Source organism: Coregonus clupeaformis, unplaced genomic scaffold (genome assembly GCF_020615455.1).
Source record: "Coregonus clupeaformis isolate EN_2021a unplaced genomic scaffold, ASM2061545v1 scaf0010, whole genome shotgun sequence".
NCBI lineage: Eukaryota > Metazoa > Chordata > Actinopteri > Salmoniformes > Salmonidae > Coregonus > Coregonus clupeaformis.
The window spans coordinates 1,107,826-1,133,736 of NW_025533465.1; the positions used below are offsets into that span (position 1 = coordinate 1,107,826).

At 43.0% G+C, this 25,911-nt stretch overlaps 1 protein-coding gene across 1 annotated transcript in view; it reads right to left on the minus strand.

Annotated features, from left to right (window-relative positions):
• Nucleotides 1-13,585, minus strand: part of LOC121551016 (serine/threonine-protein kinase N1-like) — a 31,818-nt gene extending 18,233 nt beyond the window's left edge. Inside the window, exon 1 of the mRNA XM_045212390.1 lies at nt 12,762-13,585. Within this exon, the coding sequence (XP_045068325.1) occupies nt 12,762-12,785 (24 nt within the window). The 5' untranslated portion in view covers nt 12,786-13,585. The remainder of the gene's footprint in view (nt 1-12,761) is intronic.
• Between the last annotated feature and the right edge of the window lie 12,326 nt (nt 13,586-25,911).

Below are 25,911 nucleotides of genomic sequence, written 5' to 3' on the forward strand. Positions count from 1 at the left end.
CATAAACGCTCATAAAAATGAAACTTGATTCTTGAGATACAGGCATTTGGAATATCGTGCAAAAACATACATTCGAATGAATCAAATTAATTGTATATATCGCCCAGCCCTACTAGAGAGGATGAATAACCATAGCAAACAGGTAAAGTTTATAGACAAACAGCAGTGAGAGCAGTGACCCAGCAGAACAGCCAGAGTGTCCATGTTGCCTCCAGCCTCTTCCTGTCAGTGACTGATTCAGTGAGGTTGTGTCAGTCTGAAGCCCTGATTGAGGCAACCCTAGGCCAGCCTCGGCGTTGTGTGGAGTAGCTCCTCTCAGCTCGATGCAGCCATCCCTTTGATGAAGTTAATGGTCTGCCGGCTCGCCTCCCCTGCCTCTATAAATAAACATAAAGCCCATCTCATTGGGGCTGACTTTAAGGGAAGCACTCTTGTCTATCTGTGCCACTTCCCTCCCAACTCACTCCTTCACACCTGTGATGCTTGGTGATGCATAAGCAAATATCAGTAATGATAATGACAGGGAAATGAGAAAGCCTATCAATTAAGCAGCAGCAATATGCTATGAGGCACTAATGTATAAGTCATGATCATTTAATAACAATGTCCTTTCCAGCTCAGTCATGTGTGCTCTGATGGGATATATTTTTGGAAGAGAAATGAGGGATGGGGGAACTGCTGGGGGATTGGCAGTTCCAGGAACAAGCTGAAGGATGATGATGATGAAATGTTTTGGAGTTGAGGTCATGGATTAAACCAGAAGCAATGTGAAGCCACTGTGTGGGAGTGGATGTGCAGGTAGGTGACAGACAGTGGCCCTGTAGATGATCCATCAAGGTCTTCCTTGAGAAAGCTGTTAAAAGCACAGAGGTGTGCCACAAGGTCAGGTGTGCTGATAGTGGTTGCCGCTGAAGGAGCGAGAATGAACATGGTGTTGTGCTACAAGTGTCAGGGGATGAGAAACAGTGACCTCTGGGGTCAGCAGGGAACATCGGCTGTTTCCAAAAAACAAAGAGATAGAGAGATAGTTAGAAAGTAAATGTGAGGAGAGAAAGAGTGTTTAAAAGAGTGTACAGAACTCTCTCAATATCACAATTATCCATCAATTTCATGACCTAGTGACTACACATTGTCTTGTAATCCCAAGTGATTTTGTTACCAAAGTTATATCAGTGAGGCATTATGTCTAATAGTGTGTTCTCCCTTTGCACTGTCATCTAGAGACCCAGACAGTGACAGAATGAGGGAGGGAGAGAGAGAGAGCGAAAGGTTCCAGGGAAATAGGAGAGATATGTGAGCTTGTCTGAATTCCCCTCACATCCTCTCATCTCCACACAGTCCCATTCAGCAGGCAGCAGGCATGCAGTAGCTGGGATTTGGGTTAAGAGGGCCTGGGGAGGAGCGACAGAGAATTCCAATTACCGCTCACTCCCCTCCTCCCTCCTCCCCTTCCCTTGATGTGCTGCTTAACCACTGTTCACAGCAGACAAACAAATCACATTGAAAGCGCTACCACTCAGATAATTAATATACACACCAACTGAAGAGTTATGAATAAAACAGCATGGAAGTCCATGTCAGTGGAAACTTAGAGAGTAGTGAGGCTGAGTGTGGAGAATCAATACTCCTAATTGTGACAACACACTCCCAGTGGCGGAGTTGGAGTACAGAGTGTACAAAACAGTTAGAGGGGTGTCATTACTGCAGGGTAGAGAAAGGCTATGCTAGCGCACTGTATTTATGAAAGGGTTTACAGAGAGTACCTTGGACAATTAGCTTAATGTGTGAGGCCTAGTGGCTTCCTAATCCTACAATACCATATACCAGTGGAAATGTTTAGGTGAGACTGTATAATTAAGCCTCTGAATCAGCATATTGAACTTTGAACTTTGTATGTTTTGGCCTTTTTCTGTGTGCTTTGTATCAAAAATACGGTGTAATAGAGGATATCCAAACTCTGTGTCAATAAATAGTCAACTTTAACCTGTAAGTATGGCGGGAGATTATGTGTGTGTGTGGACGTGTTTAACTATACTTGTGGGGACCAGAAGTCCCCACAAGAATAGTAAACAAACAAACATTTTGTGACATTTTGTTAGTCCCCACAAAGTCAAATGCTATTTCTAGGGGGTTTAGGGTTAAGGTTACAATTAGTGTTAGGGTTACAATTAGGTTTAGGGTTAGGGTTAAGAGCTAGGGTTAGGAGCTAGGGTTAGGTGTAGGGTTATGGTTAAGGTTAGGCTTTGGGGTTAAGGTTAGGGTAAGGGTTAGAGTTAGGGAAAATAGAATTTTGAATGTGACTGAATTTTGTGTCCCCACAAGGTTTGTTGTACAAGACTGTGTGTGTGTGTGTGTGTGTGTGTGTGCTAGGAGTGCCCGGTCCACAGCTGGGGAAGAGTCTATCCCCATGAAAAGCAGCATTGTGGAGGGGTCCATCTTCTCAAGAGACTTCAATAAATGCTCATGTGTTTGTTGCTGGCTTTGTCCATTGTGAGCACTGCCACAATCAGTCTCTGTTCAGGCCACAGAGGGTTGAAGACTGCATTTCCAAACAACATCCCAAAGGGAAGTACAAATGTGTCTCTCTATCTGTGTCCCAATCATGTAGAGCAATGGATCGAGAATTCTGACATTACCAGGGAATCATTTATTAAAGTAGACTACTCCGTTATTAATGCTCTACTGAACACCCACCTGCATAAAGCAGCACATACAAACAAAGTTGGTGACCTACAACACATCCTGGATCAGGTCATTACACAGAGCAGAGGGAGAATTAATGAGGCGATTTATGGGACGACGCATTCACAGCCATGTTAACTGATGCCATTCCTTTGATCTTATCTAGTCAGCAACTTAGCACATGGCGAGAGACACGGAGACAGAGAGCGAGAGACACGGAGACAGAGACAGAGAACGAGAGACACGGAGACAGAGAGCGAGAGACACGGAGACAGAGACAGAGAGCGAGAGACACGGAGACAGAGACAGAGAGCGAGAGACACGGAGACAGAGAGCGAGAGACACGGAGACAGAGACAGAGAGCGAGAGACACGGAGACAGAGACAGAGAGCGAGAGACACGGAGACAGAGACAGAGAGCGAGAGACACGGAGACAGAGACCGAGAGCGAGAGACACGGAGACAGAGACAGAGAGCGAGAGACAAATTCTTGGCCCATGGGGTTGTGTGTGTCTCTGTGCTCTGACTCCAGGCAGGCTGGGGCTCCAAGCTGTGTGACTCCTGGCTCTGACTCAGATGGTCTGGCGTGGGGATTTCCGCAGCGAGCCGGTCCAGGGTCGATAGATACATCCTCCCACTCACTAAGGCCCAGTGGGGGGTAGGGAGAGAGAGAGAGGAGTCTGAATGACTGACTGAGAAGCACGCTGTGTTAGAATGTGAACTCCAGCTCCAGCTCAGCCATGACTAATGCCCCACTCAGGGCGTCTGCCTGTTACTGTGCCCGAATACCACTGAAATAACTCAAAATCTATGTTTGTGTGTTTGTGAGAGAGAGAGAGAGACTGTTTGGTTGTGAGTCAGATTCCTAATTGAGCTGAAGTTGCAGCTTGTCATCTTGATAATTGCTGTGGTTTCATATCGGTGGTATGGCAGTTATAACCACCCTCCAGCTCTCCTTCCTGCTGCTTCTGTGGGGTCTCAACCACACTATAGCTCTGAATAGCTCGGTTTACTCCTCCCAAATTGTACCCCACCTTGCATCAATCACACTAGGGATACTTACGGTATTTTCAACTGGTGTTCCCACTGTTGACTAGGCATTTGTTTTAGTGTACTGTGAGGAAGCAATTATGCACATTACTATTACATGTTTTATAGCACGTGCAATCCACCAGTGCTGTGCCTTCACAGCTTCGTACACACAACAGTACTGTGCTCATTACTCAGTTATGCACATTAGTCAACAACATACAGGCACACATATTGGTGCTGTCTTTGCCCTCCTGTTTGCGGACGCCTGCCGTAATCGTCAGCAGAACTAAAGACGGATAATCATCAGCTTTATAGGACGCGCTCTTATCCCCTCTGCCATAATCATTTTTAATCTGCTCTCGTGTCCATTAAAAATCTGTTTTCCAATTCCTTCTTTTTTCAGAGCTTTTGGTACAGTGTGCAGCGTCCTCGCCTGACGCCTCTAGGTGAGGGGGCTGTAGCATTAAGCACCTATAAAGCATGTCAGTGAATCCCTTATCGGTGTAAGTCAGGAGATTTAGATTTTAGTCATTTAGCAGACGCTCTTATCCAGAGCGACTTACAGTTAGTGAGTGCATACATTTTTCATACTGGACCCAGGCAGATGTGGACAGAGGGCTGGATAGAGAGAAGCAATACTGTTGCTGCTCATTCCTCAGACCAACAAAGTGTTGAAAGTAGATCCGCCACAAAACAGAAATCTCTCTCTCTCTCTCTCTCTCTCTCTCTCTCTCTCTCTCTCTCTCTCTCTCTCTCTCTCTCTCTCTCTCTCTCTCTCTCTCTCTCTCTCTCTCTCTCTCTCTCTCTCTCTCTCTCTCTGAAAGTCTGTGTTTTAAGACAATTATGAGAGGTACAGTTGGTCTTATGCTCTACTGTTGTTTTACAGCCACCCACGTCACGTCTCCCTCTCACATATCTCTCTAGTTTTAGACCGAGACTGATAATAGCCGTTTTTCTTCCTCGGCTCACATTAATGGCCCCTTGGCAGACAGAACAGACTCCACTGTTGGGATGGCAGGGTCGTCGCTGCACCCATCAAGCACTGCGTCTGTGCTCCTCTTACACCCTACACCACTCCCACAGAGCAGACGCTATCACATGACGGTCCTCTGTAGCTCAGCTGGTAGAGCACGGCGCTTGTAACGCCAAGGTAGTGGGTTCGATCCCCGGGACCACCCATACACAAAAAAAAATGTATGCACGCATGACTGTAAGTCGCTTTGGATAAAAGCGTCTGCTAAATGGCATATTATTATTATTATTATTATTATGACCTCACTGGGTGGCTCCCTCATCACCATCACCCTAGGTAACTGTATGGGTTGGTGTGAGGTGTGACCCAGGTGCAGTGCAGGTTTGACAGTAGGCAGTAGGCAGAGATGGTGAAACAAGGATCTTTACTGGTGGTCCCGAAGCCAGGACACAAAATAACGGACTTTACGAAAAAGAAAGGCAGAGCAAATAAGACTCCAAAAAAAGGGCATACAGGCAAAAATACGAAATACTAACTATGACTGAAATTATAAATAAACAGGGAGAACACTTCTCACGTACCTGTCCATACGTCCCGCGATCAGACACTGATTAGTACTGCTTGGCATAGTGAAACTAGCAGAGAAAACTGAGCAAGGTTAGTGAGGGCATAAATACACAGGTGAATCAGAGCGACACAGGTGACACCAATAGGAAGATGATTAGTCCCGACTGTGAGTGAGGAGGTGCCTAAGGTTGTCGGAGGATGACAGCTAGTGGGTCGCTCCGGAACTGCGACCCACTCCTGTAACAGGTAACCACAATCAGGTCACTGCATGGGCATGGCCTGGCCTTGCTCTTCTCTTCCTAGTACAGACTGACTTGTTCACAGACTCAGTGGTCACAGCACTGGGGAATGTCTCACCTTCACACCTCAAAATGGTGGCTCCCTCCCAGCCAAAGAGCACACCAAAACAATGCTACTCAGCATAGCTTCCACTTAAAGCTTGAATCCTTAATGGTGAAGCAGCCACATCCGTTTGCGATATTACAACAACAAAGACGTTACTGCAAACCGTTTTTCCAGAAGAGCACAATATGTACTGCAATTTATACCATGCTGCGCGACGCTCCTCAGCTCGACAACAAAATCAATAAAAACGAGCAGAACTATAGCTGGATTGCCAAAGGAACAGCTGTTGTTAAGACTGACTGGATGGGCAAGGTAGGTTTGGCTTTGTGACATGCTCATGGGGACATGGGTTGGGATCATGTATACTAGTCCAAACAGTAAAAAAAAAGATATATACTGAACAAAAATATAAACGCAACATGTCAAGTGTTGGTCCCATGTTTCATGAGCTGAAATAAAAGATCCCAGAAATTTTCCACACGCACAAAAAGCTTATTTCGCTCAAATTTTGTGGTCTAAAGGAGGATAGGATATATTAATACCGTTGAAATGCCAGTTACTTGACTGGAGGATGAGAGGGGCATGTTGGTGCACATTTCTCACTTTTCTGTATGAAAGACAGATCTAATCCTGAGCTGAGGCTGAATCTCTCTCTTACATTTTACATTTAGTAGGCCTGAGTGTGGAGGAAGTCTTCGATGCCATTAAAGAAATGTACTGACAGAGAAAATGTTTCCACTCTCTGGCATGATCAATAAAAAGCCATTTGGCAAAAAGCAAAAAAAGGCAGAGAATCGTTGTACATACATAATGACCAGCTGGCTGCAACCACTCACAGAGATTTCACAGAGCTCTTCTTGAGCATTGATAAAGATGGCAGAAAACCAAAATATATTTTAAAAAATGCATGAGAGGATGGCTGCAACATAGGTCTATAAGGGTGGTGTGTTATCAATGCACAAGACCCAAATACCTAGGGGGATTCTTGCTTTACACTCAGTGAAGCTGTCTGGGGAGCAGGGAGTAAGCAAATAAACAAACATAAAATCAATACATGAGAGAGAGAGAGAGAGAGAGAGAGAGAGAGAGAGAGAGAGAGAGAGAGAGAGAGAGAGAGAGAGAGAGAGAGAGAGAGAGAGAGAGAGAGAGAGAGAGAGAGAGAGAGAGAGAGAGAGAGAGAGAGAGAGAGAGAGAGAGAGAGAGAGAGAGAGAGAGAGAGAGAGAGAGAGAGAGAGAGAGAGAGAGAGAGAGAGAGAGAGAGAGAGAGAGAGAGAGAGAGAGAGAGAGAGAGAAACCAATACACCATGATGGACTAAGCCCTATCCTATGCACTGGATAATATGGATAATGTGTGAGAGGGGGAAACTGAGGGAAAGAGAAGAGTGAGATCAGTCTTATGGGCTGAAAGAAGGAGAGAGGTCTTGTAAGGACTGAGTAATGTGCTGTAGCTCTGCTCATTTGTGACCCCCATCCCTTCCATAAAACCCAGGGGACATTGAGGGGAAATAGAACAATCAAGCCCAATCACTATGCAGAGTATAGGTCTGCTGCGACAGGGACGTCCATCATTGCCAACGTGCCTGCTTGATCTCAATCAGCAATCTCTCAGTATCTACAGTTGAAGTCGGAAGTTTACGCACACTTAGGTTGGAGTCATTAAAACTTGTTTTTCAACCACTCCACAAATGTCTTGTTAACAAACTATAGTTTTGGCAAGTCGGTTAGGACATCTACTTTGTGCATGACACAAGTAATTTTTCCAACAATTGTTTACAGACAGATTATTTCACTTATAATTCACTGTATCACAATTCCAGTGGGTCAGAAGTTTACATACACTAAGTTGACTGTTCCTTTAAACAGCTTGGAAAATTCCAGAAAATTATTATGTCATGGCTTTAGAAGCTTCTGATAGGCTAATTGACATCATTTGAGTCAATTGGAGGTGTACCTGTGGATGTATTTCAAGGCCTACCTTCAAACTCAGTGCCCCTTTCCTTGACATCCTGGGAAAATCAAAAGAAATCAGCCAAGACCTCAGAAAAAAAATTATAGACCTCCACAAGTCTGGTTCATCCTTGGGAGCAATTTCCAAACACCTGAAGGTACCACGTTCACCTGTACAAACAATAGTACGCAAGTATAAACACCATGGGACCACGCAGCCGTCATACCGCTCAGGAAGAAGACGCGTTCTGTCTCCTAGAGATGAACGTACTTTGGTGCGAAAAGTACAAATCAATCCCAGAACAACAGCAAAGGACCTTGTGAAGATGCTGGAGGAAACAGGTACAAAAGTATCTATATCCACAGTAAAACAAGTCCTATATCGACATAACCTGAAAGGCCACTCAGCAAGGAAGAAGCCACTGCTCCAAAACCGCCATAAAAAAGCCAGACTATGGTTTGCAACTGCACATTGGGACGAAGATCGTACTTTTTGGAGAAATGTCCTCTGGTCTGATGAAACAAAAATAGAACTGTTTGGCCATAATGACCATCGTTATGTTTGGAGGAAAAAGGGGGGGCTTGCAAGCCGAAGAACACCATCCCAACCGTGAAGCACGGGGGTGGCAGCATCATGCTGTGGGGGTGCTTTGCTGCAGGAGGGACTGGTGCACTTCACAAAATAGATGGCATCATGAGGAAGGAAAATTATGTGGATATATTGAAGCAACATCTCAAGACATCAGTCAGGAAGTTAAAGCTTGGTCGCAAATGGGTCTTCCAAATGGACAATGACCCCAAGCATACTTTAAAAGTTGTGGCAAAATGGCTTAAGGACAACAAAGTCAAGGTATTGGAGTGGCCATCACAAAGCCCTGACCTCAATCCTATAGAAAATTTGTGGGCAGAACTGAAAAAGCGTGTGCGAGCAAGGAGGCCTACAAACCTGACTCAGTTACACTAGCTCTGTCAGGAGGAATGGCCCAAAATTCACCCAATTTATTGTGGGAAGCTTGTGGAAGGCTATGCGAAACGTTTGACCCAAGTTAAACAATTTAAAGGCAATGCTACCAAATAGTAATTGAGTGTATGTAAACTTCTGACCCACTGGGAATGTGATGAAATAAATAAAATCTGAAATAAATCATTCTCTCTACTATTATTCTGACAATTCACATTCTTAAAATAAAGTGGTGATCCTAACTGACCTAAGACAGGGAATTCTTACTAGGATTAAATGTCAGGAACTGAGTTTAAATGTATTTGGCTAAGGTGTATGTAAACTTCTGACTTCAACTGTATAGCCAATCTACTGCTCCTGGAGACAGCATTCTTCTCCATGCTACAATCTACACTGAACAAAAATATAAACGCAACATGTAAAGTGTTAGTCCAATGTTTCATGAGCTGAAATAAATGATTCCAGAAATGTTCCATACGCACAAAAAGCTTATTTCGCTTAAATGTTGTACACAAATTTGTTAACGTCCCTGTTAGTGAGCATTTCTCCTTTGCCAAGATAATCCATCCATCTGACAGGTTCGGCATATCAAGAAGCTGATTAAACAGCATGATCATTACACAGGTGCACCTTGTGCTGGGGACAATAACATTTGCAGTTTTGTCACACAACACAATGCCACAGTTGTCTCAAGTGTTGAGGGAGCATGCAATTGGCATGGTTACTGCAGGAATGTCCACCAGAGCTGTTGCCAGAGAATGTAATGCTAATTTCTCTACCATAAGCCGCCTCCAACGTTGATTTAGATAATTTGGCAGTACGTCCAACCGGCGTCACAACCGTAGACCACTTGTAACCGCGCCAGCCCAGGACCTCCACATCCGGCTTCTTCACCTGCGGGATCGTCTGAGACCAGCTACCTGGACAGCTGATGAAACTGTGGGTTTGCACAACCGACAAATGTCTGCACAAACTGTCAGAAACCATCTCAGGGAAGCTCATCTGCTTCCTTGTCGTCCTCACCAGGGTCTTGACCTGATTGCAGTTCAACGTCGTAACGTGGGAAAATTGTAATATTTTTATGGCCACTGGCACGCTGGAAAAGTGTGCTCTTCACGGATGAATCCTGGTTTCAACTGTACCGGGCAGACATGGCGTCATGTGGGCGAGCGGTTTGCTGATTTCAAATTGTGAACAGAGTGCCCCATGGTGGCGGTGGGGTTATGGTATGGGCAGGCATAAGCTACGGACAACGAACACAATTGCATTTTATCGATGGCAATTTGAATGCACACAGATACCATGACGAATTCCTGAGGCTCACTGTCGTGTCATTTATCAGCCGCCATCACCTCATGTTGCAAGGATCTGTACACAATTCCTGGAAGCAAAAAATTTCCCAGTTCTTCCATGGCCTGCATACTCACCAGACATGTCACCCATTGAGCATGTTTGGGATGCTCTTGATCGACATGTACGACAGCGTTTTCTAGTTCCCGCCAATATCCAGCAACTTCCCACAGCCATTGAAGAGGAGTGGGACAACATTCCACAGGCCACAATCAACAGCCTGATCAACTCTATGCCAAGGAAATGTGTTGCACTGCATGGGGCAAATGGTGGTCACACCAGATACTGACTGGTTTTCTGATCCATGCCCCTACTTTTTTTTTAAGGTAACTGTGACCAACAGATGCATATCTGTATTCCCAGTCATGTGAAATCCACATTAGGGCCTAATTTATTTATTTCAATTGACTGATTTCCGTGTATGAACTGTAACTCCGTAAAATCTTAGAAATTGTTGAATGTTGCGTTAATATTTTGTTCAGTGTAAAACCAGAAATTGGGGATTGTTTGCTGTTTAAATTAAACCCCATTGAAATGCTTGAAATGCTGGGTGTTTTTCAATAAGCTAAAAGGGTAGTAAAGATCCCTAAAATATATGAAAGTCCTGCAGGGCCTATTATTACTTGCACAAAGTCAATGCATGTTTATTTTCCATCCAAAGCAATATTTTCTCTCTCATTGCAAAACAAGCAAAACATAACTGAAAAAGAAGAGTGAAGAACATAGGCCTAGAGCTAGAACAAGAGAATACAAAACATGAACAATTACCATTTAGGCCCTGTTACCCTCCTCTGATGTGTGTTGCCCACAGTCACAGTGCTAGCTTTCCAGGAATCAGGAAACCTTCTCTTTCATGGAAACACTAACTAGTCCTACTTACGTCAGTCAAGAGGCCACCCCCAATTTTATAGTCATAAGCATTATTATGTACATGCCATTTTATTTTATTGAGAACATTTAAAAGAAATTATTGACCTCAAGTTTCGGGAAGAAAATCCCTGGGGGAAGAAGTCTGACAGTGGCACCACTAGAAGGAACTTACTGTAGCCTAGATGTGTCCTTGATACCGGATGCTTACCTGACACTGATACCTAGAGATATAGGCTTAGGCTACTTGCTGACCCTCAGTGTTCAGTAGGTCATACTTTACATGATGTTGCACCGGCCTGCCCTGGGCATAAGCGACATAAGTCAATCAATTAGCCCTATGGCAAAATGTTTAGAATTTCAGGGAATTAGCTGTAAAACGGAAAAAAATTCTCTCCGCCCCATGGCAAATTAGTAGAATTGCATGAAATTTGTTATAAAATTGCCAAATTTCCTCTCCTTTCCATGGCAAAATGTAAAAAATTTACACAAACTTGCCTTAAAACTGCAACATTTTCTCTGCACCCCATGGCAACATTTGTAGAACTGCAGGAAATTATCTCTAAAACGTTTTTCTTTACGCCGTCAAGAGGGGGGCCACTAAAATATTTTTTCCGTGAGGTGGGGCCCCCCAACAACATTTAGCTTAAGTCCCTCAAAAGGCAAGGGCCGGCCCTGATGTTGCACAAATGCCTTGTAGTAAGAGATGTGGTAAAATATATTGGCACCCTTGCACTTTACAATGAATTGCAATTGAGCAGAATGTTCCATTTTTTCTTTTCAAAACTGGTTGAAGGCTATTTTTACCCTGTATGTACCTGCAACTTACCACAGGTTAAATAAATTACACAGTAAATGAGAATCACTGCCTCCAACCAAATTAATTAGAATTTTGAATGATATAATCCATGACTTTTTATTTTCTTTGAAGTGAAAAAGTCTCAATTTCAGTCGTTTTTATTTTCTTATTTTTGGTTCTGTGCAGTTCTAACATTTTTTCTATTTCAACTTATTTTAGAAGAAAAAAGGCTGCGTTTACACAGGCAGCACAATTTGGATCTTTTGTCATTAATTAGTAGTTTGACCAATCAGATCAGGTCTGAAAAAGAGCTGATATGAAAAGATCTGATGTGATTGGTCAAAAGACCAATTACTGGAAAAATAGATCAGAATCGGGCTGCATGTGTAAACGTGTATTTTTGACCACATCTGTACACTGAATGTCGATTACATGTAATACACTAACTTGTGTAGTTTTATGTATCTTACTATTTGAACTTTGTACTGGACCACTGACTTTGGTCTGACCCAAACTCAGTGGGTTACCTGCAAGGCTGCAGCAGACAGATATTAATGTGTTGGGTTCTGGCGTGAGTTCAACCTGACCCTAAATTTGAAACAATTCCCTCCTATGCAGTTTCCTGAACTGAGATGACACCTGTGTAAGCAGCATTAGGTAACATGACCTGTTTAATTAGGTCCTTGGTTCTGACACCCTCCACTGTAACTCACCTGAGTGGAACAACTACGTACCATAAGAAATGGCCCTCTCTTTACTGCTACATACAGGTAATTTCTCTACCATATGGTGGATGAGATATAAAAAGTAGACATATGTGTGTACAGTATTTGTTGGTCTACACATCATCAATACGTCATTACTTTTGTCTACACCCGCACAAATATGTTAGACTGCTTTAGTAACACACTGTAAGCACCTGCCATTATTATGCCCTGTTTGACCATTGCAAACATGGGGGCCAGAAAACACAGACCTGAAGTTTCAAGGTGATGGTGTGGGTGTGGACTAAAGGATCAGTAGGTTATAGTGGGCTACTACCTGTCTAAAACCACCATGGTACTTTGGCCCTTTGAACTAGTAGGGTACCTGTCCACCATCAGTCGTGGTCGTGCAATGACGTCACTACGAACCCAATTAGCAGAAATAGCCTACAATATGACCTGCACGCATCTCTTCGAATAGGACAAACACAGGCTAACCTAAAACCACTGTCCAGAGATAACTTAGAAAACTTACTTGCATCGAGTCGTTGTTAGCCATCTGGTGTCTTGTGTATCACACAGGCTACCACAGTGGTGGGATGACAAAGTATTCTTCAATGAAGCTGATGAATTCTTGATTATCAAATCATTTTAGTGATCTACGATACCTTCGAATCAGTTCCTGTCCGTATGTAGTTATTTGCAGTCATAGAGCAGGTCAAAATTGGCGAATATCCTCAGCACTTTAAAACGACAGTGAACTGTACGGAGAGTTGACGGGCGTGTGTCTCTGCCCAGGTGAGCGAGAGCATCGACAAAATAAACATTGTCGGCCTATCATTCTCTTCTTTAGTCCATGTTCCAAAAGAGCAAGAAGTTACGTATCACCGTGTCCACCTGTTTCAACTATGTTGTTGTGTAGTTTGAAGGCTGACGTTCGCTGGTTCATATGACATTCTACCCCATGTAATTGGAGAACTAGACAGCTACAGAAATAATACTAAATGGATATCGTTCAATTTCTCACTCACTCTCGAAAATCTACATTATTATTAGGCTATTATTTCCATAATTGCATTGCATCGTCAAGCCTATCATCAGTTTATGAACAAGTACCGTTATGTCTACATAACATAGCCTACCGCTTACGTAGCATACCGCTCACCTTATCCTCTCCAGTTTAAGTCCAGGCGAAATATCCATAAAACACAAATAAATACCTGACATTTTCTTACTGTGAGAAAATGTATGCTATCCTACGCCACTCCTCCCTTGCTAAGAGGTATTTTGTGCATGCGTGGTCGTCAATCAACAGTATAAAAACTGTCTGATGCTCGTTGCTCGAGGCGGCAACTAACCAGTGAGGGTAGCAAAGCGCAAGTGAGGGGTGGCGCGCGTCGTATTGGTCATGTGATCACTACAATTGTGATCACTACAATTGCAATAAACAATTTCGCGCCTTTTTTTTTAGGAATTTCATAGAGCGAGCCCTCCTTCACAACTTGGCAACCCTAAAAACTACCTATTGGTGATATCGCCTTATTCATATGGGCCGAGTCTGCCTACCTACCTACCCTACCACTGTTAATTTGTTGTAGTGGAACTAAATGGATTGAGAGAGACTTAATGGCATGTTAACCATAATGCGATAATAAATTGATGGTTACACTTGAAGCCACATGCTTAATTCACATAATATTGTACAGGGTAGGCTTAGGCTAAGCAACTCTTTGTCCAACTCTGGCTATCACTGAATGAGACTAGCGAAGCCTAGTGGTTAGTTGGCCAAACTGTAGCTCAAACTGTACATGACATCTAGTCTCCGAAAGGTTGCAACCTGGACTCAGGGGTAGACGTAACATAGTAAACGGAAATCCGGGACTCTCAAATAGTATGATATGTTACATCATGTATTAATTTGTCGGTGTCCATCATCCATTTCGTATGATATGCTACGAATTACAAATCATATGATATGTAACGAATTGCAATACGGACAATATGTTACTAATTTGGAATATGTATGATATGTTACAAATTCCAATTTGTTGTCGCTAACATAAGCTAGGTGGCTAACGCTAAAGTTAGCTAGGCTAGGGGTTAAGGTAGGAGTTAGGTTAAAGGGCAAAGTAGTTGCAAAGTAGTAAGTAGTTGCAAAGTTTCTAATTAGCTAAAATGCTACAGTTATCCATGATGAGATTTGAATACGCAACCATTGGATTGCTAGACATTCACATTATACGCCCACCCATCCACCCTCCTTTTATTGTTGTCTTCAGTAACCTTCGGTCTTATGTAACCATACCAAATGTAACATATCATACTAATTTAAGTGTTCCGGATTTCCGTTTACTATGTTACTTCTAGTCTATGAGGAAAGCCTGGAAACCCAGACCCTAGGAAGCCTGAACATTTGTACATTGTGGGAGGCAATCGCGTTCATATATAGCCTACTTCAGTGGAGGCAACCCCTCTGTCAAGACAAGAGGGACTACATGTCATCTGTCTGGCGGCAGGTAGCTTAGTGGTTAAGAGCGTTGTGCCAGTAACCGAAAGGTCGCTGGTTCTAATCCCCGAGCCGACTAGGTGAAACATCTGTTGATGTGCCCTTGAGCAAGGCACTTAACCCTAACTGCTCTGGATAAGAGCGTCTGCTAAATGACTAAAATGTTATGCTGTCAGCATATCAATGTGTTTGTTGCCATTGCCAACCTGGTTACAAAATAGAAAGAAAAGCTAGTTGAAAGTCTTTTTATTTCAAAATTATGACTATATTAATTGACTTAACAGTGATACATGTATCAGACACAAGCCTAAAAATAATCTTAAAATAGTGAATTACAATACAGTAGGCCTATCACAGTCTACAACAACCACAACTCAATATCAACCAACTTAATAGCATCAGTTTAATAATAAGATCCTTTTAGCAAAATGTATCAAGAGTCAATGAAGGAGCTTGAAAATAATATTAGGTTTTCTTAACTCTGATTTGACCTATAATGTACTTAATGGTATGCCTCTGGTGACTATTTGAACTGTACTGTTTGATATTGGCCAGTCATAGTCTATACAGATGTAGGATCTTAATTTGAGCCAGTTTTCTACAGCAGGAAAATAATCCTGCAGCAACGGAGACGGCAATTATGTTATTTATTTTTTTGAGGGGGGATGATCTCAATCGTCATTGAAAGGTCTAAAACCAAATCGAAACTGTGTAGAAATGATAATGTATCTACATGTATAGTCTCTTCACTCTGTCCAGCTTGCTAACAGTAATTGAAACGAAAGCTAGACAAGCATTTATGGATACTGGACTATAATACATTTTAAATGCGGCCCTCCGGACCTCGGTGAAGACCGAATGCGGCCCACAGGCAAAATGAGTTTGACACACCTGGCTTAAAGGACAATGTATTACATAAATATCATTTTCACAAATGCTGCATTCAAACTGAAATGAGTTGTCATACACAGCATCACATACATTTATACTTTTTCTAATATTATGAAGCAGAGATTAGCCTAACCTACCAGTCAAAATAGAGTTCCATAGATGTGCTTGCACAATACTAATATTTTGTATCCTACTGTACTGATAACAATGGATAAAACAGATTACATGGGTTACAGTATTTGTTTACAGTAGTCTAACTCAACCATTAGGTGGCAGTGTTCATCTACCTCTATTTACAAACGGAACTAAAAGAGGACGTACAGTACAACATCCTTTAATAATAATTAATGCAAATACAAAATTAATGGATACTACATATACCTGTATAGATGCTAAAATTAGAACAGACTTACATAAACAAAAAATATCTAATCAAGTCTAAACTAAATTATGTGCAACTGATATTGTCATGAGCCCTCTCACTCCACTGGGTTACCACCTTAAGTTGTTTCCACTCTGCTCACCACTCTCTCTCTACTCAGCCTAACTAGCTCCACCTGTCCCTGCTCTGCTCGGCTCTAATTACTCTGCCAGCTGCGCTGCATTACCCACTAACCTCTCCCAGTATTTATAGCCCTGTCTTTCAGCTCTCCTTTGTCAGATCGTCTGCAAAGCTCACACCCGGAACCTGTTTGCTCGCGCTTCTGGCTCACCCTGGTTTTGTGACCCCGGACCTGCCTGTTTGTTGGATACTCTTCTGCCTTAGGAGATCCAGACCTGCTTCTGCCATTACGACTCCTGACTACTCTTCAATCCCGGTAACTCTGACCAGCCTTCTGCCTTGCTACTACGTATTTTGGATTCCCTTGAACTGTACTGCTGCCTGGTTTCATTCCGCCCCGTTGTGTCTGTGTTTCCTCCCCCAGGACTTCTGGACCACCAACCACCGGCGTCATCGGACGCATCGCTGCCACTGGGGGGAGGCACAGACCCAGCACATCGGACGGGATAACCCCTGGAGCCTTCACTCACTCCCTACATCCCTTTCCCTTTAAGTTTAAATAAACTTTCTGGTGTGACGCAATTGTGGTCCTCTTGTCGTCTGTCTGAACCGTGACAGATATGAGTAATATTGCACAATTCACCATACATTTCTGATTGCACATAACAGTAGAATTATATAAAATGTATAAACATTGCTTTACATTTTACATCCCGACTGAATCCCTACCAAACCGTTGTGTAGCCTTCCTAAATATGATGTACATACGTGACATACTATAGTAGACCTGACACTAAGTAGTACAAGCAGGAATCAAAACTAGTATTTAAAACTCCAAAACAGAGACAGCTGGCTCACAGATGGAATCAATTTATGTTGATGGATCAACTGTTGACATGATGGAGATAGATGAAGGATATTCATATGACAAATGCATGGGCGGTGTGTTCAATAGGGCGATATGGGCGACGCACTGCCAAACGGGAAAAGGAAGGGATTTTTTTTCTAATCAATTATATCATGGCAACAGTAGTTCAGTGTTCACGTCTGATCTGCCAGCCACTAAATGTCCAATCAGGCTAAAGTCGTGCTTCAAATGTCCCCGCCCGTTTTGGGGCGATTTCAGTCAGGTTGAAAATCGCCCAGAAGTCTCTCATAGCCTCTAATGTAAAATATTTTTTTTTCTAATTTCTGAGCTTTCAATACATTCTCTATGGGTGTCTGAGGGCTTGCACTTACGCGCTTTCGTCATACGTAACGTAACGTAACCATGAACGGCAGACAGCAACGCTTGGACAGCGACTGGTGTAACCGACATGCACCATCTTTCAGAAAAGATTAAGAAAAATGAGCTGTCAAAGACCCACATTCAGTGGCGGCTCCTGAAAAAATTCTCAGGAGGGGCAATTTTTCTGATGATTTAGGTGACCTACACACGTGCACGAGTCCGTGCACGCGATTCCAGATATCTTTACCTCTGAATAAACTGCCTTTATTATACCATATCCACCCTGTCCAAAGTCTCTACTTGGTCTCAGTTCTCCAGTAAACTTGTGATTATCAACAGTACACAACGGTAACAAACAATTGGGGGAACTCACGGGGCAGATAGTAACCACTTAAAAGGAAGCGATTCCCAAACCTTCCATAACAAAGCCATCACCTACAGAGAGATGAACTTGGAGAAGAGTCCCCTAAGTAAGCTTGTCCTGGGCCTCTGTTCACAAACACAAACAGACCCCACACAGCCCCAGGACAACAACAACAACAACAACAACAACAACACAATTAGACCCAACCAAATCATGAGAAAACAAAAAGAGAATTACTTGACACATTGGAAAGAACAAACAAAAAAACTGAGCAAACTAGAATGCTATTTGGCCCTAAACAGAGAGTACACAGTGACAGAATACCTGACCACTGTGACTGACCCAAACTTAAGGAAAGCTTTGACTATGTACAGACTCAGTGACCATAGCCTTGCTATTGAGAAAGGCCGCCGTAGGCAGACCTGGCTCTCAAGAGAAGACAGGCTATGTGCACACTGCCCACAAAATGAGGTGGAAACTGAGCTGCACTTCCTAACCTCCTGCCAAATGTATGACCATATTAGAGACACATATTTCCCTCAGATTACAGCGATCCACAAAGAATTCGAAAACAAACCCAATTTTGATAAACTCCCTTATCTACTGGGTGAAAAACCACAGTGTGCCATCACAGCTGCAAGATTTGTGACCTGTTGCCACAAGAAAAAGGGCAACCAGTGAAGAACAAACACCATTGTAAATACAACCCATATTTATGTTTATTTATTTTCCCATTTGTACTTTAACTATTTGCACATTGTAACAACACTGTATATATACATAATATGACATTTGAAATGTCTTTATTCTTTTGAAACTTCTGAGTGTAATGTTTACTGTTAATATTTATTGTTTATTTCACTTTTGTTTACTATCTACTTCCCTTGCTTTGGCAATGTTAACACACGTTTCCCATGCCAATAAAGCCCTTAAATTGAATTGAATTGATAGTAAGGTCGCAATGACACAGAAAGCAGTTCAATGTCGGGGTACAGAGTCGCTCTCTTACCAGGATCGCGGTCCGCTCTGACCAGGGTGAAGGTGGCCGGCTCCACTTCTCTGTCCGGGACTCATCCAGCCAAGTCTCCCAGCTGTATTGGGATTCAGCTGCCAGCAGCGTTTTCATTATTTAGTCCGTTCGTAGCGGGTATGTACACGATCAACAAGATCAGTCCAAAACCAACCACTGGAAATCCATGGTTGGCAGAATGTTTGTAAACTATATGCGTCGCCCATATCGCCCTATTGAACAAGCCGTCCCTGGCCTGCACACTGCTTGCGAAGCTGTCGAGGGCACGTTTGATAAAGACAGCATCGATGTCCTTATTCTGTAGCTTCTGGTACGGTGGGCTGGTCAAATGAACCCAATGAACCCGTCCGGATGGCTTCAAAACATTCTATGAGGTCGTCTCGATTCTCGTAGACAGTGTTCACGACTCTGCTGTTGCTAACCTCATCGTTGTGGCGGCGGACAGCTAGCCTGTATCCCTCATCCAGTTGAGTGGCAATATTCACTCTCACCAAAGCAGACAATCTCAAACAGCTATCAATGTGGGCAGGGACGGCTTGTTCAATAGGGCGATATGGGCGACGCACTGCCAAACGGGAAAAGGAAGGGATTTTTTTTCTAATCAATTATATCACGGCAACAGCAGTTATCAGTGTTCACGTCTGATCTGCCAGCCACTAAATGTCAAATCAGGCTAAAGTCGTGCTTCAAATGGCCCCGCCCGTTTTTGGGGCGATTTCAGTCAAGTTGAAAATCGCCCAGAAGTCTCTCATAGCCTGTCATGTAAAATCTATTTTTTTCACATTTCAAAGCTTTCAATACATTCTCTATGGGTGTCTGTGGGCTTGCACTTACGCGCTTTCGTCATACGTGACGTAACGTTGAACGTAACTAAGACAATGGCGGCTATCAGCGTCTCTGTTGCGACCTGCAGTGCGGCGTTATTTTATGTTTTTAATTTGTAGACTTAGTTTACAAACATTCTGCCAACCATGGATTTCCAGTGGTTGGTTTTGGACTGATCTTGTTGATCGTGTACATACCCGCTACGAACGGACTAAATAATGAAACGCTGCTGGCAGCTGAATCCCAATACAGCTGGGAGACTTGGCTGGATGAGTCCCGGACAGAGAAGTGGAGCCGGCCACCTTCACCCTGGTCAGAGCGGACCGCGATCCTGGTAAGAGAGCGACTCTGTACCCCGACATTGAACTGCTTTCTGTGTCATTGCGACCTTACTATCAATTCAATTCAATTTAAGGGCTTTATTGGCATGGGAAACGTGTGTTAACATTGCCAAAGCAAGGGAAGTAGATAGTAAACAAAAGTGAAATAAACAATAAATATTAACAGTAAACATTACACTCAGAAGTTTCAAAAGAATAAAGACATTTCAAATGTCATATTATGTATATATACAGTGTTGTTACAATGTGCAAATAGTTAAAGTACAAATGGGAAAATAAATAAACATAAATATGGGTTGTATTTACAATGGTGTTTGTTCTTCACTGGTTGCCCTTTTCTTGTGGCAACAGGTCACAAATCTTGCAGCTGTGATGGCACACTGTGGTTTTTCACCCAGTAGATAAGGGAGTTTATCAAAATTGGGTTTGTTTTCGAATTCTTTGTGGATCGCTGTAATCTGAGGGAAATATGTGTCTCTAATATGGTCATACATTTGGCAGGAGGTTAGGAAGTGCAGCTCAGTTTCCACCTCATTTTGTGGGCAGTGTGCACATAGCCTGTCTTCTCTTGAGAGCCAGGTCTGCCTACGGCGGCCTTTCTCAATAGCAAGGCTATGGTCACTGAGTCTGTACATAGTCAAAGCTTTCCCTTAAGTTTGGGTCAGTCACAGTGGTCAGGTATTCTGCCACTGTGTACTCTCTGTTTAGGGCCAAATAGCATTCTAGTTTGCTCAGTTTTTTTGTTTGTTCTTTCCAATGTGTCAAGTAATTCTCTTTTTTGTTTTCTCATGATTTGGTTGGGTCTAATTGTGTTGTTGTTGTTGTTGTTGTTGTCCTGGGGCTGTGTGGGGTCTGTTTGTGTTTGTGAACAGAGGCCCAGGACAAGCTTACTTAGGGGACTCTTCTCCAAGTTCATCTCTCTGTAGGTGATGGCTTTGTTATGGAAGGTTTGGGAATCGCTTCCTTTTAAGTGGTTACTATCTGCCCCGTGAGTTCCCCCAATTGTTTGTTACCGTTGTGTACTGTTGATAATCACAAGTTTACTGGAGAACTGAGACCAAGTAGAGACTTTGGACAGGGTGGATATGGTATAATAAAGGCAGTTTATTCAGAGGTAAAGATATCTGGAATCGCGTGCACGGACTCGTGCACGTGTGTAGGTCACCTAAATCATCAGAAAAATTGCCCCTCCTGAGAATTTTTTCAGGAGCCGCCACTGGTGCAGGCCATAAGGTAAGATAAAGATTAAACAATATCATTCGATCTTTCTCAAAGCAGAGCTTTATTTGAAAATGTATGCATGAAAGGAGACTGCATTTGTGTTTGAAATTACATTATTGTCATTATATATGGCCAGTGGTGTAATCTATCTTATTTTATATACTATGTGTACTGTACAGTGGTGCTCATAAGTGTATGAACACATTCTAAAGCTGACTAAAAAGAGGAATAAAAATAAAAAAATCATCTTTTGGAAATTGATCTTAATGACTTAATTAAAAAAGTTGGAAAATCCAACCTTTAAGGACACCAATTTTCTTTTCTTTTTTATTCCTCTTTTTAGTCAACTTTAGCATGGGATCATAAGCTTATGAGCACCACTGTATACTGTGCTGAACATCCAGGCTATGTGAGACACAAAGGCTAACTTAAACACTAAAGACTTTATGCATCCCTGCCCATTTTAAGTGGAACTGAAGTATTTGTACTATACATGGATACATTGCATATACCTGTGCATCACATAGACAACAATACTGTACAAAGCCAACAAACACATTGGTCTGTTTGCCTTCAGGGACTCCTCTCAACAGCAGCTGCAAGAAGCAACAGGAGCCAAAAGACCCAGAACAGCTTTGAGAGAAGAGGAGAAGCAGAGGCTGTCTGAAGAGGTCTGCAACACCATCCTGGATCACACCAAAGAAAGGTTCTCTTTCTCTGGCCACCTTGTGAGTGCTACCTTACTGCAAGCAGACATGTTTGAAAGGTACTGCCATTCAAAAAAATAAGAAATCTGTTCATGTTCATTTTTACAAATCTATACAATTGGCCAGAATATGGTTGTTCATATTTACAAATCTATACAATTGGCCAGAATATGGTTGTTCATTTTTACAAAGCCATACATATTGTTTATGCAGTGTTGAGGAATGTGAAAGAACACCCTTGATTATTTTTACTGTGATAACTTATTTTGCTTTTGTAAGCCAACACTTTTGAGATCAGTCAATAAATGCTTCTGGTATTGACTTATATGCTGCCCCTGTCTTCATGTTGTTGCTGGACATATCTTTTTAAAAATGTGTGTAGGTCACCTAAATCATCAGAAAAATTGCCCCTCCTGAGAATTTTTTCAGGAGCCGCCACTGGACAAATGTAGCCTACATGTACTCAAGCTTGAGGCTTCAGGAACCTTGTTTCCCCCTCCTTTAACCCATTATGGCATTGGTCATACACGCCACTTCTTTAGTACAATGTTAATGTCTTTCCAACACTTCATATCCAGTTTCCCATCTCACAACATCGCCTCATCACTACCGCAAATAACTCCCTCTCCTGGGACGTATTTAATAAAGGGCAATGTATGTTGATGTAATTCTCTGAACAGTTAGTTACATTTTTGTCAGTGCTTAGAGTGTTGCGCTCTCTTGAATGTGCAAGTTCCCACAGTGTGGTAGGGTCGCTGTCTCAGACTTCTCAGTTTCTCTCCCATCATGACATCATTGGTAACCTCGGAAACCCATTGAATAAAGGCAGATCCGAGAAATGAGGTTATAGCTTTGGAATGCAGGGTGAGACCCCCCCACCCCCTCCCAGCTTCCACCAATCCACTCACCACCACTGTGTGAAAGGCAGAGCAGAACAAGGAAGTCCTTCTCTCACCCTCCCTTTTTTCCTGTGAGTGACAGCCCAATTATTTTATAGAGACATTGCGCTCTCCTTAAAAGGCTGTTCTCCTACAAAGGATTGCGTCAATTCAAAGCAGTCCATTTGCTCCAGGCCGTAACTAGCAGCAGTATTTTCTCCACATACAAAACATATTCTCTGAGGATTTGAAGCTGATAACTTAACACAACCAAGTCTAATCTAGTCCCACTTACCTGTAACATTTAAAATTGATCAACAAGTGCAATTTGTCATAACTATCTCTCAGAATAAGGTTCATAGTGTAGTTATTAATACAATTTTGATTTCGGTTTGAAGAAATACACAAAGGAGTTAAACTATATACATATATATATATATATATATATATATATATATATATATATATATATATATATAGTATCCTATGTGTATTATCACAATATATTAGATGAGGTACCAATGGGGGATGTGCCATTCTTAATTCTCCACTGATGAAGATTAATAATATATTGCATTCTCTGAAGATTAGTTTTACAATACAGTGAATGTGGATTTCTTTGTAGATATGAGGTTATAATGTATAGCATGCTCTTTTGTGAGATTGTGTGGTTTAATCAGTGTACCTCGCTGTTATATTGGTTAATGACGTGGATTTGTAGTGTGGAGATGCAGTGCAAACTTGTGTCGTGTGTAAACAGTATGCAGTGTATAGATATGACAGTGATGAGTAGTGTGTCCTCCTCCTTTCCTGGCTTTCAGTGCTGTGTCTCCAGCTCCACCACGGTCCAGTCTCCCTGGGGGGAGCTGCCCTGGCTGTCTGGGGAGTAGCTGCTGACAGAGGTGACAGTGGCAGAGGGGGGACTGAGCGGGAGCAGCAGGTTGGGCCACATGCTGCTCTCCAGGGGGCTCAGGGTGCCCCCACTCCCCACAGGCAGCAGGAGCAGAGGGGGGTAGACCCTGTCCCCGGACAGCAGCAGGGTTTGGTTGATGAGCTGCTGGACGATGTCCACCTTCTTGCTCCAGTCCAGGTCCATTGGAGGAACAGGACGCGGCCCCTGCTGGCGTGACTCTGGCCAGGTCTGCTTGGATGTCCACTTCTCCTGCTCCATCCTCGTTTCCCCCTCTCTGTTCTGCTCCCTTTCCTCACCCTCATCCTCATCCTCGCTGGTTTCCATGGCCTCATAGATGGTGCAGAGCCCGGAGGACGGGGAGAGCATGACTGCAGACGGACTCCTCAACTGCTGCTGTTTCTGCTGCTGTCTGAGCTGTTGTTTGAGCTGTTGCTCCAGCTCTAGCTGCCACTGCAGCACCTGGCGGCGGTGTCTGTGCTCCTGCTGCTGCTGCTGCAGTTGGAGCTGGAGGAGCTCCCGACGCTGCCTCTCCAGCTGCATCTGCTTTACCTGCCTCAGACACTCCTCCTCCAGCCACTGCCTCTTCTGCCTCTCCTGCTCCTGCCGCTGCAACTCTCTCAGGTGCTTCTGGTGCTGCTCCAGCCTGCACAGCTGACCGTTGGCCACAGCTGCAGACTGGGGGGACCTGGAGGAGGTGTCGGTGGGTCTCCGGTTGCACTGCTGCTCCGCGAGGTAGTGGCCGTTCACTACGAGATGAGGTGGAAGCTGGATGTGGTCCTCTTCCTGTAGGCCCATGGTTGGCTCATCCTGTATCTCCTCCTTCCGTAGGACAAAGGGTGGCTCTCTATGCCTCTGTTGTGACTCTTCGGTCTCCGCTTCTTCACGCTTGAGCCCTCCTGCTAGACAGTCAAGATAACTTGGGATGTGCGTTAGAGATGCATGCACCAAAAAGGAGGGGTAGGACAGCATCCAGGGCCAGCGACAGAGGATTCAAGGAGAAGTATCAAAAGGAGTGGAGGGAAGACGTAAAGCGAAATAAGAGGGAAGTGCTGAGGGATTGACATCTTTCCACAAAGGGATAAAGCAAACAAAACAACAGAAACATCTGTCTCAATCAGTTGAAAAAGGACAAATAAATAAAAATTTGACCACAGTTATCTTCTAATATTCTGTTATATATTTGCTCATCTAAATATCAGAATAAACCAAAGTTGTTGTATCCTGTTATTTTGGGGTATACATTTGTGGTGTGGGAGGACAGATTAAATTCTTACTGATCAGACCGTCACATCGAATCTTTGTGGTCTGGCTTCAAATGTCCCCGAGGGTAAACTCGAACGGAGTAGCAGAACACGAGTACAAAGGCTTGCATGCATCCTGGACTCATCCTAAATCATCTTATTGGAACATGCAATGACTCTCATTATTAACATTACATATGTCTGATTGGAGTACTTGCCACCATCTACGACCTAATCTAATACATATTACATAACCCATCAACTATATTGACTTTCAGTATCAGTGTCAAATGAGGTCTAGAGTTTGCTCTCAAATAATTTGGAGAAAAGGTTATGAAGCTTACGTTGAGCTGAGGTTGAACTAGGATGATGTTAAATTGTGGAGCCGTTTTTCAACAGTCTATACATTTAATGTGATACAATGACAATTCAGACAGTTCCTGACACGGGACGGGATATTATCGAAACAGATGTAACAGCAGTGGCCAATCACATCTTAAATGTAATCTCTTGCCCAAATTCGTCTGATAATTCTAATCTCGGAAACCCAGAATAAAATCTCACGTAATTGCATCAGAGTTTAGGTAACTCAGATCCACTTGCAACCTACTCATACCCTGAAATAAAGTGGTGTGCAACATTGTTAGTAATCATTTTGGCTCAAGTCTTTGCCCACAAGATGTCAGAACAATTATATGTATCCCTAATAAGGGATATAGATCGCATGACTAGGAGCAATTCATCTCCCCTGCCTCTATAGTCTGGCATTTAACCACCATTAATACAAATGTGAATTGACACATCTGATAATGTCCCAGGGAAATATCACCACATAATTGCTAGATTTTGATAACATGAGAATTAACATGCAAGACCTGACAAAAAAAGGGACACAAGGGATTAACCATTTTACTTAAGAACCAAATCATAAACTACTCTGAAAACTTGTATCGACCAACCATATAGCTTCTTCATATGTTTAGGGTCACCACATACGCCGGACTGTTTTGAAAGTATTCTATCCCACCATTTTTTAGA